At 42.3% G+C, this 16,020-nt stretch overlaps 1 protein-coding gene across 4 annotated transcripts in view; it reads right to left on the bottom strand.

The window, feature by feature from the left end:
* Positions 1-16,020, bottom strand: part of EYA2 (EYA transcriptional coactivator and phosphatase 2) — a 91,396-nt gene that overhangs the window by 19,427 nt on the left and 55,949 nt on the right. For 3 of the 4 annotated variants that reach the window (XM_074553796.1, XM_074553794.1, XM_005491288.4), the window contains exons 6-9: positions 13,569-13,636; positions 11,498-11,675; positions 9,681-9,808; positions 9,128-9,211 (exon numbers count right to left, since the gene is read on the bottom strand). In XM_074553796.1, coding sequence (XP_074409897.1) covers positions 9,128-9,211; positions 9,681-9,808; positions 11,498-11,675; positions 13,569-13,636 — 458 coding nt within the window. The remainder of the gene's footprint in view (positions 1-9,127; positions 9,212-9,680; positions 9,809-11,497; positions 11,676-13,568; positions 13,637-16,020) is intronic. The other variant, XM_074553795.1, reaches the window with a different exon arrangement.

The following is a 16,020-nucleotide window of genomic DNA, read 5'->3' as shown; positions in this document are numbered from 1 at the left end:
CTTTTTGCAGTGAAAACAGATTAATCTAAAAACTCAACCCTCAGTGCTTGTTTAGTAACTCTAGAAGAGCGAGGTCCTCCCTGTGCTAATCTCAGAGTCATGCTCTCACAAACAAGGACAATGAGAGGCAGGGGTGCAAAACAGGCAATAAACTCCTTCTGTAAATAAAACTTACAGCAGCACAGAGTATCCCCACATGCCTCATCTCTGCCATGCTCCATTGGTGGAGTTTCCTTTGGGGTCAGAATGTAACAGCCCCGCAAATTACTTTTAGTGCAAAGCCCCGGTGCTCAGACCCAGAATTCCTGATCCTCCCATGCACAAACCTGGGGGAGACAAGCATCAGGAGGGAAGGGATCATTCTGGATTATTCATTCCTTCTCAACACACCCTCCACTCCCACTTCCAAAGACCAGAGCCACAGTTTCAGAGCTGCCCATTTCTCTTCAGGGCACACCTTGAGAGAAAACCCAGAGGTAGAAAAGCCCCCAGTCCCTACTGCTGCTTTGTAAACAACAAGGGATCAAAACATACAAAGAATAAGTCCTTTTTCAACATTTTGCTCAGAACTGTTTTCTCTAGAGAGCATCCTTGGACACGTCCCTGCTGTTTCTGATGGGCTGCTGCCACTGCTGGCAATGGCCACCCCTTGTAAGAGATAATTGCCACTCCCAGTGAGGCACTGCCAGCCCCAGCTCCACATTCTCCACATCCACTAGCTTTGGGGAACTTTGCTGCCTGTTCAGCACATATTCCTGCTCGAGGAAAACATGGGCAGCAGCAGCAGCCTGTGTGTTGTAAAGGAAGACTAAAGCAGGAGCTCATTTTCCTTCATATCCCAGTGGCACAAGCTCACACAATTGTTGCCAGTGTTGCTCTTAGTTTGGCCACTTGCATGCACTATTTCTAACCCTTGAACTAGCTCTCTACATTTGAAATTAATTATATTTTAAATATTACAATTTGAGTTCAATTATGTCCTCCAAGCTACTAATACCTCACTTAAAATTAATTTGTTTCAGTTTTCATTTTTAACTTTTGTTTCAAATAATAATAAGACAAGATTGCTAAAAGCTTGCTGAGCAGCCTTCACTTTGTCTTGAAGACAATTTCCATGAAAACTGGAGGTGAGCAAGCAAATATTTCCCTATGACAGCAGTGGGAAGGCAGATCTGCTCACACCACACTGTATTTATCAGAGCAAAGGGAATGCAGAATGTGCATGCACACCCAAATCAGCTTTAAGTGCTGCCAGGATGCTGCAGTGTGCACTGTGCTGGTCCCCAGAGCCCCTCCAGGAGCCCCCACTGCCAGAGGTGCTGGCTCTATCTCCACAGCAGCCCTGGGGCATTGAATTATACAAACTGTACCTCCAGCATCCTCCCAAAGGCTCTGCATTGAAATCACATTTAAATTATACAACCTGCACCCCCAGCACCCTCCAAAAGGCTCTGCATTAAAATCACCTTTAAATTACACAACCTGCACCCCCAGCACCATCCCAAAGGCTCTGCATTAAAACCACCTTCCCCCAGATCTCCTGAACGCTGATTTTTCACGCACTGCTTCTCCTTGCCCTAGAGTATGCCCTAACAGCCCTGTATTTGCTAGCACCTGCAGCTGGTGCAGGCTGCATGCCCACAGCCAGCTCTCCCCTCCTGCACACCGTGGCTCTGGAGGGAAGAGGGAAGCAGCAAGCAGGTTTATCTCCGGCAATCTCTCAGTGCAGGTCTCTCCAGCCCTGGCTCCACAGCCCTCTCCAGGCTCTGCCTTGCAGGTTCCCTGTTCAGACTTGCACAGGGGCAGAGCTGGCTCCTCTGACACTGATAACAAATCTGCTTCTTGTCTGACTCTGCTCTCCTCAGCAACGTGACAATTACCTCGACATTGGGATTGGCAGCACAAAGTCATCCTGAGCCTGGATCCTGCATTCAGACACCATCACCTCCCTTAAAAACCCCACCAAAATAAAGCCTCGGCATTTAAAACTAATCAGTCCTTTTAAATCCCTGCCAAATACCTAGTTATGCCGTGAGCAAATAATTACTTTTCTACAAGGAAGAAAGTATTAATTAAGAGTATTCAGCAGACTCCTATTCTATGGGGTTTATCTGCCACAGGTGTCAGCCAGAGGTGAGAGACGGATTAGGATACAATCAAGGGCCTTCCAAGTTAAATCTCCTCCTTGTGGTTATCTGTTAATAACCAAGTTGTCACCAAAAGAAAGAATTTAATAGTTTTAATTGAGTTTAATTACTTGGAAACGCCTGGAAAATGGACCAGCTTGGTTGGTAGCATAAAAAAAATAATAATAAAAAAAATTCAAAGATAGAAATACCAGGGCCACATGTTTGAACAAAAAAAAGTCTGTGAGAATAATCATCCTTTCGTTGTAACATTTTATACCTTGATCAAAATTTGAGACATGAACAAGACTTTCCCAGAATAATGGGAAATTAACCATGTGCATGAGTTCTAGTTCAAGTAAATTCATGTCTTTTTCAGGAAAAAAACACATTTCACTCTTTTACTAACTACACCTAAGTAGTTTAGCTTGCAATTTTATCTCTTTAATAACACAGGCTACAGCAGACTGAGTCTCTCAGAGCTTTCCCAGTGAGAGTATTTGTGACAAAAGTTGTTTAAAGTAAGGAAAGTAGTTGAGGACCTAAAAGCCACTTTCAGAAGTGATTTACTTAAGGGACTACACTTCAGGATTTTTTGAAAAGGACCATCCCTTTTCAAGCAGAACCTCTCAGTTTTTCAGGGTCCAAACTTTTCCCCACCAAAATAAAGGCATTATTTATAAAAAGACTGATACATCCAGGTTTATTGGACAATTTACTGAATTTAAATGATTAGTGTCATAAGACAGCACAGTGTGACCTTGTGGGAAGGCCATGATGGAGAGCAAATGTAGCTGAATCCCTTTTCTTCAGATACCTTTTCATATTCACCCTTCCTGTGATTTTAGGGGCACTCCTAAATGTTCTTACTGTCTACTGAACAACTCCTTTTACTGTCATGTCTCTTCACATATGGTTGGAAATTATTATTATGCCAATAACCAAATGGGCACACAGGCACTAAATCTCACATTTAGGGTCACACAGAGGGTGGAAAGTCTCTCCTCCCTCTGGAAATGAACTGTGCTTTGGGACAGGCAGCAAGGACCACACTAATTTATCCAGGGTCTGAACCCATCAAGCCTGAAGTAGATTCCAGTCCTGTGGGAAAATGTACTTAAATACAGGTTAAAAGCTGGGCCATGATGCTTGAGGATAAATGGGAATTATTTTTATTTAGTAATACAAAAGGTTCATGACCAATACCCTACAAATAATTTCTTTTTACTGTACATGGCATACATTTCAGAAAAGGGAGTGGAATTTAAACCAAATTAATCTTCATTTCCTTCCCCTCAGCACAGGAAAGTCACTGTATTTCTGTATGAAAGCCCTTGATAGCCCTGTGAAAAACACAAAACTTCTGGAAAGCTTGGTGGAAACACACCATGGACTGTAACCCTCAGCACAATGACATATTCTGCACATGCAGCTTCCTAAGAAAAGCCATGTCCCCTTGGTTTTTCAAACTTCAGTCCCAATACAACCAAAGCAGGTTCCCCTTCCCCGAGCTTGCTTAATAACCCAGCATTGTTTCTGTTATTTATTTTATGTCAAAAATAGTCCTGTAACAGCCCCAAATGCCACGTGTGCAGCTTGCCCAGAGCCCCTCCTGCTGCCCTAAGCTCCAGGACAAGGGGCTCCATCCCCAGGAGCTCAGAGCATCTCTGTGCCCACCTCCAGCCTGCTGGGATCTGCTTTTGCTGCTCCTCATCCCGATGACAAACGCAGATGTCTGCTCCCGAAATACACGTTTGAAACAATCAAATGGCTGGAGTTATTTACTCCCTTCTCTCCAATAATGAGCTGAATAATTGATATAGCAGCATGTCTAAAGTAACAGACTTCTTTATTACCTGCAGTGATTGAATGGTTCTTTAATTTAACTTAAAAAGGCATTAAACACAAGGTTTAGCCTCCAGTGGGTAAAAAAATCTCCGACTTCCTCAGAAAATCCTTTCCAAATTGTATTCATCTTGACTTAATCCATGATCTACTGAGTGAATTAGGCTCTATTTGTTTTGAAAATCTATTTTATGGAGTTCCAAGGGCTGTGTTTTCCTTAGGAAGGGCTTATTCTGCCTTTCTGCCCAGGGTGCCTGCTAGCAGCCCTCAGCAGAGGCCTCTGCAGGTTCTCAACGTCCCAAGGTGCCCCACACATATGACTAACAAAATGTAAATAAACACAGCTGAGCCAGGAAGAAATTGGAAGGTTTTCTCATTAAAGAAATAAAATAAACAGATGTCCTTAAGCACTTTGGCTCATGTTTGTCAAAGGAATGGAAAACTCTCAGATGTTTGAGCAGCAGTCATGATATAAGGCCACATCTCAAGCGAGAGGAGGGGAAAAAAGCAATGCCCTGGCACTCAGAATTAACTAATAGTTCTCAGGGGAGGCCCCTTTTGATTTGAACCTTAGCAACTTCTACAAATAGTTTTTAACAGCCGAGCAATAAAATGGGGTTTTATTCCTTCTCAGTTTGTAAAGTAGTAAAGGACAGGCTGGGCCATTAGGAGCATGAATCACCAGCAGATTTGATTAAATCCCCATGGTGTTTCAATCAGGTCCTGCCTTTAGGGTCCTGGGAGAGAACAAAGCAGGGAAAAGCACAAGCTACTTGAAACAGTGAAGCCAGGGAAGCGGGAAAAAAAAGAAATTAAAAAATCAAACCTAGGGTTTTACAAGGATCTCGAGTAGAGCCAAGGAGGAACTTTTCAATGACTTTTTTTTAAATTGGAAATTATAATTCATTCAAAGGAAAGCTTTTCATAAGAACATGTAACAGCCAGTGAAACTTTTGAGGAATAGGGTTTCTTAGATCCACAACATCATTTCTGGTGAGAACAAGACAGTCCAGTTCACAGCCAGTACACAGCAGCTATAACATTTGTTCCAATGCTAGAAAATCATATTTATGTCCTGTCCTCAACTGGGCCAAGCAGAAACTTTTGCTACTCTCTCCAAAAGGTCCTGCTATGATTGGTGGAGCCTCTCCTGGGTGACTGCAAGTCTCTCATCAGAGAGCCAAGCCCATGTTTGCACAGGCTGGAAAGCTGAGGGCATCTCCTGTCTGCTCACGGCTTGAGCAAACCTCATGCTGCCACTTCTGAAACACAAAAGCATTAAAAAAACGTGGCTGTCACAGAAAACCTGCTTCAAACAAGCACCTCTGGGGCTCTCTGCAAGCCCTCCCTGAGTGCAGAGGCTGCGCCACATAAAGCACCCACACAGGGCAGAGTCACACAGCGGAGCTGCATCCCTTCCACTGAAGCTTAACCCACACCCAGAGCTTTGCATGATTTTAAACCAGCACGTAATGTGCTTTACACATTTGCAGTGTGTTTATTTCTTAGTTTGAGCTAATTCCAAATGCTGAAAAATCGCAGAAATTACATGGCTCTTGCATGGAATTGTCTAGATCTGAACTCCCAGGTATCAGCAGCACTGTCAAAGTGCTGATAAAGAACCAACACAATTCAAGAACTCAGACTGTCCTATTGTTCAAATCTCGAAGTCCAGACTAAAATAAAATCCTTGTCATTTGACTAAAGGATTTTGGAGTATCTTGCATATAAAGGTGAATTTTAACTCCAGTTTTTACTTTACTCAAAAGTACTTTACTTTACTTTATACTTCAATCCCAAGAAGTGGGGATGCAACACAGAACAAGAATACACATTCTTGTAACAATACAAAATACTAAGAAAAGGTACTGGCTTCACAGAGCTCCCTCAAATTAGGGAAAACAACACTCCCACTGCTCCCTTTTTTTTTGATACCAGTTCTTCAAAAAGCATGAGAATGAAACCACAGTATAACACTTGAACAAAAACTTCTGCATCTCTTTCAGTCTGAGAAATTTTAAGGCTTAGACAACACAGGTTATGGAACAATCTTACAAATATCCCAGCTGGGGAAAGAGGAATAGAGTCATGATTATTTTTGGCACAGGACTGCAAGCAGTCTCCTCATATTGTTTCTGAATTACTACCACCAAAAGAGTCTTTCTATGTCAAACAAGCCCCCTGACTTTTACCCAGCTCCTGTGAAAGCCCAGTTATGGATTTTGAGCCATTTCCCCCCACTATATTCAATGCCAATGATCTGGGGACAAACCTTTGCTGACCTGGCCAAGCCTGCAGCCATCTCCTGTGGAGCAGGAGCTCCATCACACACACCAAAGGATTAAAAATGCTCCATGGACACCACAAAAAGCCACAAGGGTCTCCATCTGCTGAGGTCTGTAGGCACATGGTAAATATTCTGCACCCATTCAGTGATCAGAAAGCTGCAGAACAGGTTTTATAAACCCTCCTGAATATAATACCCAGGGTTACCTGCCTCTGCAACTTTTGGGGAGTTGCCTTTTCTTGTCACCCTATGGCAAAGAAATTAAGACCAAATTTCTGATGACTCTGCAATCCATGGGCTACAGCAAAGGGTTTGGGAGGAGAGGACAAAGAGGAGCAGCCTAGGCTGGGCTATTCGTTCATGCTTCAACTTTTAGTAAATTTTGGGTTTTAACTGCTATGGGTGCTGTCGGCAAAGTACTTTCTAAACACCTGAAGTAACTTTCAGTGCCCTGAGGAGGGCATATGTATGTTGAGAGCCACAGAGAAAACAAAGAGAATTTTCCCATGAAGTCAGGTCAGAAAATATGCATTGAAGCATTAACCATTAATAACAAGACTTTTTGTGAGTTCTTTCCCCTCTTTTTTCCTTTTGTTTTTTTTCCTCATTTTTTGGACAGCTGCCTGTTGCTGCCATCACCAATGAAGGGACAACAGACACAACCATTTGTGATTAAGTAGCTAAAGAACACAGGAATTTAGACCCAAATCTCTGAAGCTGTGCTTGGTGTTCCTGCTCCCATCTTTCAAGAAAAATCACCCCAGAAAGAGATGTTATTCTTCAGCTTGAACTACTTTACAGACTAATTCTTTGAGCACCTGCAGCTCCACCAATGCAACAGACAGGATAATAGTGGGAGATAAATGTTGGCCAGAGGATGGTCAGGATCACATAAACTCACACCTTTTCTGAAGAAAGACAGAGATCCACGATCCAAAGAACCAAGATCTCCATGTAAGAGATTTAATTGTAAGCACATGCATGTCTAATTACAGGCATGTGAATTCTTTTATGGAGAATTTTGGTTTTGATACTTAATTTACTTGGAGATTAACACTTCCTACAAGTGTTAGGAAGTGAAGTAAGAGATTCTGAAACTCTTAACCTCTGGCTGCTTCACTTGTACTTGGTAGTTTTGAATTGTGCTACTATTTAACAGTTCCCAGGACAGCCTGTCTGAGTGTGCTGTATTTCCCTCTTGGTTTAAGGTCTGTTCCAAAGCCCACCACCAAAGCCTCTGGTTGTCTTTGGATCAAGCCTCCAGCCTATAATAGTTTTATAAGTATTATAAACCATTTCCCTTACAGGAGAGTCCTGAGGAATTTAATACTGATGAAACAAATGAAGAACTGCAAAGCAAAAAGTCCTTCTAGAGAAGTTGCTCAAGGAACCTGTCATAACTCAATAGAGAAGGAACATGTCATAACTCAATAGAGAAGGTGATTGATTTTTCCAAAATAATTCTCTAAATATATAATTCTCTAAATTAGAATAATGGAAACAGCCAACAGAAGCCCCCACACAGCAGATTCCAACTCTACACCCCTAAATGTGCAGGTGAAGGCATCTCCTTCAGAGGTGCTGTGCTAGACAAAGCCAGCCCATTAAGGGAATTCTCCCCATGAATTCAGCAGCCCCTGCCCAAGGCTGAGCTCGAGCACAGAGCAGATCTGCACACCCTGAGTTTGTTTCCTGATCCTGCCTAATTCCTTCTGGTGTTTGTAGGCAGTAGGTCTGAGCCTGCACGTGCACACCTCGTTCATTATGTTCTCTGGGAAAAGTCACCACTTCAATTACCTTGTACAACATGGCCCTGGGTAAATCCCTGCCTGGAAACACGTGCTTGGTTTTCAGAGGGGGCTGCTAGGAGTGTTAGCAGCATTCCAAGTGCTGCAGTAGACTTCCACACCACAAACACCATTTTATATCCTTTACAACTGTGCACATCTAACAGTGAACAATAAATCTATCTTACTAATTACACCTTCAGCTTGTTATAACCATCATAAAAAAGTACAGCTGGTAAAGCCATGAAATGATGTCAAATCATATTTCTGCTTTCTGGAGAGAAGCTGGGTTATTTTCCAGTCTCCTGATGAAGCTGAATGCTCAAAGCCATGTGTGGAAACAGCTGCCAACTATGTAATCCACCTTTAATTAGGTAATGATATTGTCTTTTTTCCTACCCATTTAAAAGTGCTTGACATTCTGTAATTCAAAGTGACTTAGGTGTTTATCATAAAAAGCTGCCTTAGGAAGAAATTGAAGCACATGGTACTAAATCTGGACCAGTGTTTTCTCCTTAGCAGCCAAGTTCAGGCTGCTCAGCCACAGTTCTCTAAAAAAATGGAATTGCCTGTGTTTCAAAGACAGTATCTAAAGTATGGTCAGCTAAACACATTTCTGAAGCCCCCTTAGAAATGTGAGCTTCAGCAGCAATGTGGGAAGCACAGCCAGTTCCTCACAGCAACCCAGACAGAGGAACACAAAATCTCTCTTAAAAAATGGTCTGAGATTTGTAAGAAAACACTGGTCTAACAAAAGAAGTGTTAGGTTATTCAGGCTGGAGTTAATGGAGCCTGGCTGCTGGATGCTCTCTCTTGCAGATGACAGACACTGGAAGAACATCCCAGCAAGTGGCAGCTGAACAACACAAGCTTTGGAAAAAACAAGGGGACTACTTGCAACATGAAAGGGAGGTAAATTAAATTCTCACATGTTCGGAGGAAATACCACAGGACACGTTTATACAAATATGTCTGAATAAAACAGGCAGCATCTGTTTGTAAAGCTGGCTCATTAGCAGCCCCCACAGTTCCCGACGCAATTTGGCTGGACAAGCAGTAATGCTAAAAAAATTAAATTTTACCTTCCCATATCTGGATGCAAAGGTTCCCGTGAGTAAGGAGTGAAAAATAATTATCGTCTCATCCAAATCCCACACAAACACACGCTGTGATGACAGATGGGGTGGAAAAAAGAAATATAGTTACATATTAGGCAACTGCAAGAACAGGTTCAGTCAGGAAATATGTCCTGTTGGACTAGAGATTTTTAAGATCTCAAGCCATTTGGAGCACTGACTGGATGTTTTGTGAAAGTAGGCAAAATGAAACATCAGGAATTTTGGAACTGCCATCCCAAGAGCCTGCTCTCCTGACAACCACAGAAATCCCCTGTTGCCTCTCAAGTCAGGGGAACAAAACATCAGACTTACAAAAAGCCCAAAGGAAAAAAAAAAAGGTACGTATGAAGAATAGTTTGAGATGTTGATAAGACAGAAATTGAGCAATTGTTTTGACTACTCGTGCCTGCAGGTTCCAGTTGTATTACTAATTCTGTTCTGTCTCTCAGATTTGCTAACAGAGGCAACTGCTCATCCTTTCTGGATGTACCAAAGGAATATAAATTGAATTTATTACCTCAATCTCACTGTCAGCAGTAGGGGAAGGATCGTTGCTTCTTTTTGACCGGGCTCGTACCTTGCCATCTGACCCTCTGTGATGTCTGTCTGTCTCTACATCTTTTGCTGGTGTTGTTGAATATTCCCCTATTAGGAGAAAGAAATTCCATTGTAAAACTAAATTTTGTCACTGTAATTAGAACACAAAACCTTTTATTGAAAAGCAACAGAAGCACTGTGAAAACACCATGAGAAAAATTTTACTCTTTTCACACCAATAGCTAACAGTGTAAGAGAAGAAGTTTTAATTCTTAAAATTTGTTAAAACAATTTCAAGAATCACCAAAACTGCATATATAACATTTTAAAAAGGACACTTTCGCTTCAAAAAACCTTATCAAAATTTTCACTGGAAAGAAAAAACTTTTGGACTTTTACTCCCCCCCATTCTTTTCAAAGACAGAAATTTGAAATGCAATAGAAACAGAACCCAAGACCAATTACACTTCTGAAATTTACAGACTTCTGAAAGTCCAATTACAGACTTCTGAATTTTCTTTTCAAATCTTTTTGGTTTTGTTTTCTTTTTTTAAATTAATGAATGCAAATGACTGAAAATAAACTTTTAACATCAACTTTTATTTAAAAATACAGAACTAACCTGTTGAGCCTTACCCCATTTCTCAGAGGATGGTATTTTAGAAATAACTGAGAAGACACAGTTAAAAGCAAACTTCCCATGTATAAAGTATCTGTTTTGATTGGCTTGAGTTTCACAGATCTGTCTGGGTTTCACTCACCTTACATTACAAATCCTTTTCAAACATATTTTTCTTTACACCTTGCTAAGTTGTGGCCTCTGCAGCTTCCTAGAATAACCATACTCTTCTTCAGAGAAGCTGGGATTGTGCCTAGGAAGCCTTTTAGAAATTATCCTTTCTCAAAAGGCTGAGATAAGATCTAAGGAACGGAAAATCCTCCAACTGCTTTTAGAGCAGTCTGTGATCACTTCTTTTTAAATAACAATACTAGTTTATTTTTCTTTTAGAGCAACCACAGATGTTCAGATTTGTTTTGTAAGTCAGCAGACCTTCAGTGGGTGTGTACTGTGATCATCCACGAATTGTGTGGTGTTTTATATAAATGTTATTGCATGCCAATGAAAACTAGCAGGGAAGTGATATCTGAAGATTGCTCTTGAACAGGACACTGGGGGATCATAATCCACCAGTAATTCCATAAACTACTTAAGCTTTGAAACTTTAAAAATTAGGCATTCAATGAGAGGACGCAAATTTTGAAGCCTTTTTTTGGCATGGAAATAATCTTGAACTTTCATATTAGACACGGTTTGTGTAGATTTTTTAAAGAGGGACTTTCTCTTGATGTTGTTTATGAATGCACAATATTAAGTGTTGTTTTAAGGGGTGAATATAATCCTTGATAAAGATATGGGCTAAAATGTCATGAGACACTGAGGAAACTGAGAATTTTTCAGAGCATGGCTGTTTGTTTTGAATTCATGGCCATCCATGCCACCCTCAGTTCTGCTCTGGTGTTGGTATGTCATTGTCATTCTGTACTACCTTAGAGGAGATCAAACCACAAATACTCACAAAACCAACACACAATGGTTTTAGAGAGCTTGGACATTCCCATCTCTTCCCAAACCCCTGTGTAAGGACTGTTCAGTGCTAGAAAACCTGAGTACTTAAAACACGTATTTAAAATACGCATTTTAAATACGCATTTAAAAAACTCCAACAATGAGAGGACAGCATTTATATCTCCAGATGGCTGAGGCTGCCAGGCTGGGAGCACCAGAGAGGCACTTACCAGAGAGAGATTCTGTGCTCTGGCTGGTGATGTTGTGGGAGGGCTCCTGCAGGGAGTAGGTGGAGGTGGGGATGGCCGAGGGGCTGATGCTGTTGGCAGACACGTACGGGGAGTTGTAGGACGAGCTGTAATACTGAGAGTACTGGCTCTGAGGGAAGCTGGGGTATGAGGAGTATTCCTTGGAGGGAGAAAAACAAACAGATCCAACTGGCATGTGTCTGGTTTTATCTTACAAACAAGCAAGCCACCACAAAAGCTGTGTCACTCGTGCACGCAGCAAGTGACGGCTCAGGGATATTTCACTGAAGAACTGCATTGCATTCACTTAGGAAATTACATTTCTGATTCTCACAAATATACTCCTGTTTTATCATGATAGACTAACCAACAAGAGGTCAGAAATCTGGCAAGTTCTGGGTTTTTTGACAGGATTTAAGTTATCAGTGCTGACACATTTTATATTACAGAGTTTAACAATTTAATGTAAGAGTGAAGTAGGGCGGCTTTCTGAAAAGGGCCATGATGGAACACATAATCTTTGCAAACAACAATACCTAAGAAATTGCAAGAACAGAACGAATAACTGGGTGAGGGAAGGAGCAAAACAGGCTGCATTTTCCTATGATCAGCAACATCTTCTGATCAGCTGTTAGGCTAAAAATATGAAAAGAAAATAGCAATTTTTTTGCAGCAATGCTTACAACAGTCTGCCCAACTATCTCAGCAATAAATAAATGCCTGAGTGATCTTGCCTACCTACAGAAAAATGAACTAAAAATATGAGGTGCAAGTGACCTTGGGGCGCTGAGGTATCACAAAACTCTTTGCCTTGATTTTAATGCACCCAAAGAAATCCCATAGCATTATTCTTGGATGATTGGTGGGTGTACTGTGAAAAGCAGGACACTAGAAAACATTACAAAATGCATCTCTACACAATCAAAGCATAAAAGGTTTAATTTGCTTCTTTTTGTTTTAATTGCAACTCCTGCCCTTGTCCACTGAATTTACTTTTCCAGACAGAGAACTCTGTTCATGCTCTGGGCATTGTCTTTGAGCAGAATGCTTTTATTCCCTCAGAAATTATAATTAGCCTCTGGTATTAAATAAAATTAATTAATAAATAGTCTTTAGAAACACTAAAAGCACTTTCCTCCTTGACAGCTTACATCTTTGTCTGTGATAGCTATTTCATTAAGTTCCAGTCACCAGGGAGCTCTCAAGAACAAAGACTCAAACTGCCATAAGAACAATTAGACTGAAAAAGAAATGAGATAATTTCATTGCTTTCTCCTACAGAAGATTACAAAATAATTTTAAAAGCCCAGTTTTTCTCCCCTGTTTAGGCAACCTCCATACTTCAGTCAAAAGTAATGCTGACGTTTTAAGGCCAAACTGCAGCAGCAAAGACATTGCCCACTGTTGCCATTAAAAATACAAGTCAACAATCACCCTAAGAACAAGGAACTGAAATTACTGGCCAACCAAAACACATTTTCTGGGACAGTGTACTCATTTGTTTGCTCCAAACAAGAGGAGCCATTTGCTACTGGAAAACATCTGTCCTGTGTTTTATTTATACACACACATTTACCAAGATATCTGAGGCATGGATCCATGGACAGGTGTGCCCTCAAAGAGGGAAGTGCACAGACAGCTCAGATGGCTCAACATCCACCAGGGGCTGCCAAGGCCTCTCTCAGATTGTTCACACTCAGTGCACAGTGCCAGCACAGAGATGGCAGGACTCTGGGAGCCATCCCCTCTGCAGAGGATGCACAGCATAGCTGAAAGTTGTAAGAGGGCAGAAGGATGAGGAAACTCAGTCAGAGACTGCCAGGGCACCCTGCTCCTGCAAGGACTGCACTCTGTGTGTGTGCACTGAGACACATCTGAAAATTAACCAGGATACCCTGAAATCCAGCAAACAGGCCCAAGGAGCAGAGCAGAATGGTGTTCAGGAAAACACAAAGCAACACCTTCCTTAAATAAGTGTGGACACTGAAATAATCTCTCTGATCTAGAAACCTTCCAAGTGGTTTAAAATAAGTGACAGGGTGCTGAACCATACCTGATGCACAGCACTGAATCCTGCAGAATTTGTCAGGCCGTTGGCTCCCTGGTAAATCCCTGTTGTGCCTGAGGGAAAGAGTGTCACAGTCATAAGATACATCAGCAATCAAAGCAACAGGGTATGTTAATTCAAATAATTTCCAACAGGAAGCAAAGTACCAGCTCACTGCAAAAAAGTATGGCACAAATCTAAGGCTGTAAAAACTTTGGGCTGTTACTGGGGTTTACTGACTGAAAGGCATTCATTACATGCACTGAAACATTGATTACTGGGCTGGGAAATACATCTGGAACACAAGGATTCAGCCCAGATTTAAAATTTGGTTACTTCTTTTTACAATAAGTAATGGAATAGTGTTCTTTATCTTCTCCTCCTGTAGGAAAACCCCTCAGATTTCACAGACATCCTCCCACATGTGCTGTTTCATGCATGGGTATCTGTCCTAATTGATCAGGAACCCAGGAGTTTTCAGAAAAAAAGTCTGTTCCCTGGTGTTGCTATTCCCAATGTGAGAACAATATTGCTCAGATTTCATGGACAGCAAAGATATTTCTTCATTCTGGGATATCAGGAAGAGAAGGATGGACATGGTTCTGTCCCAAGCAGAGCAGCTTATGCTCAGCCAGGCTCCCTCAGCTGGGGGAAGCAACCACAAAGACTTTGGAGAAGTAAATGTCCAGGTAAGATCTACAGGAATTATCTGTCTTTGCCTCCCATCAGGGCATAGGTATCAGAGCCAAAAGCTCTCCTCCCCTCTCAAGTTCCAGCCTTGATTTAACCTCACTCTATGCTGGTTTTGATTTCAGCATTTTTCATTTCACATGGTATGTCAGAGGTGTGATTTTGGTGCTGCCTGGCTGCACTGGGCTCATCTTGGCTTCATTCTGTCACCTCAATGTGCCACCAGACTGACCTAATCTGTACCTAATCAGACCTTTGGCCTTTTTTTTTCTCATCTGGCTTCTCACCATGTGAATGACTTTGAGCAGTGCTGTTTTAACCATATGACACTCTGCACGTCTTCATGTGGCAACCATCCTCTGAGGTTCCACTTGCTTGTTTTTATTTTAGGACACCAGATTAGCTGGGGAATGGACAGCTGAACAAACTCCACTCTGCCAAGTGCAGCTACAAAGCACATGCACTGAGAAATAAATCTCAAGCCAAAAAGGAATGAGAGAGAGGACTCTGCCCTCCTGAACTAATTCGTTGCCACATGTGGTCTTTAAAAAGAAAATAGCAGAGAGGAAGAAAACAGAGTGCAGGTGACTGCCAGGTACCTGGAGGCCTGGGTGTCCCCAGGGCCCAGAATGTGCTGGTTGGGAGCTGAGCCAGTGCAGGTGGGATTGGGGATCCTTCTCCTGGCATTCCTGCCTTGGAGCCAGCTCTGGGTGCAATCCCTCCTGCTTCCAACAGCCCAGAGCAGCATCCCAGAGACAGCAACACATCCAGCTCCTGGCATTTCCCCACTTCCCACCCCTGACAGGTTTGCCAAAAGCCCCAGGTACGCAGAGCAGGAATATATTCCTGTGGCAGCAGCATTTCTCACCACTCTGAAGGAGAGTAATAGAGCCCCAGTGCTTAGAGGCAAAAACAACTTCCACAGAAGACAAAACAGCTCTTGTACACCAGAGCTTGAAACAATACAGGGGGGAATTTTTGATTTTCCTAAACTGTCATTTAGAAACAATCCATCATCCTTTATTAAAGCTGTCAGGAGGGGGATGAGTTACCTCGAGGGACCCACGCTTTATGTGTAAATTGTGATGAGAACATGTTTATTGCTGTGCTACCTGCACATGATACTGCAGCTTCCTGGCTTCCAAACAGTCACAGAGAGTGAGGAAAGGAGGGATTCACACAGCTGGATTAAAGAACTTACTCAAAACTCACTCAGAACTTTGTACCAGCTGTGAGGAATGAGCGTGTCCACACACACACAGGTGAGTGAGCAGGGAGGAGAGGGCAGGAATGGGGGATGAGAGGGTGGGGAATGACCCCACAGCTCCCCACAGTGCACTGTGACTGGACCCATTGGGGTGGATTTTACACTGGGGTTTGTAAATTATATTTTGCTACTTTGGCTACCCAAGTTCAGGTGTCCCTACAGGCCACTGCAGGCTGGTGCCCTCTGCCATGGGGATGTTCCAAAGGAAGGACAGATTATTTGCCCACATACTTAAATATTTGTGAAAGTGCTGAAGACTGGTATTCCCCATAAACCAAAGTTCAACCTGGCAACTCAGCTTTTTCTCTTTTTGTGGCTCCTGTCATTGTATCCTGACCAAGAAGGACTACCATCTCAGCACTGTTTGTCTAACTGAGATCAAACACAAGCCTTTTCCTTGCCCTCCAGCAGTGCATTCAGAGATTTGAACCCCCTCCCCAAGCACACCTTGAGAGCTGCTAAGCTCAGGATGTCTTGGCAGCTCAGTGTTACAGCAGAATA

This window comes from Zonotrichia albicollis, chromosome 17 (assembly GCF_047830755.1).
Source record: "Zonotrichia albicollis isolate bZonAlb1 chromosome 17, bZonAlb1.hap1, whole genome shotgun sequence".
NCBI lineage: Eukaryota > Metazoa > Chordata > Aves > Passeriformes > Passerellidae > Zonotrichia > Zonotrichia albicollis.
The sequence above is the reverse complement of the archived record's forward strand: the minus strand, read 5'-3'. Positions and strand labels throughout refer to the sequence as shown.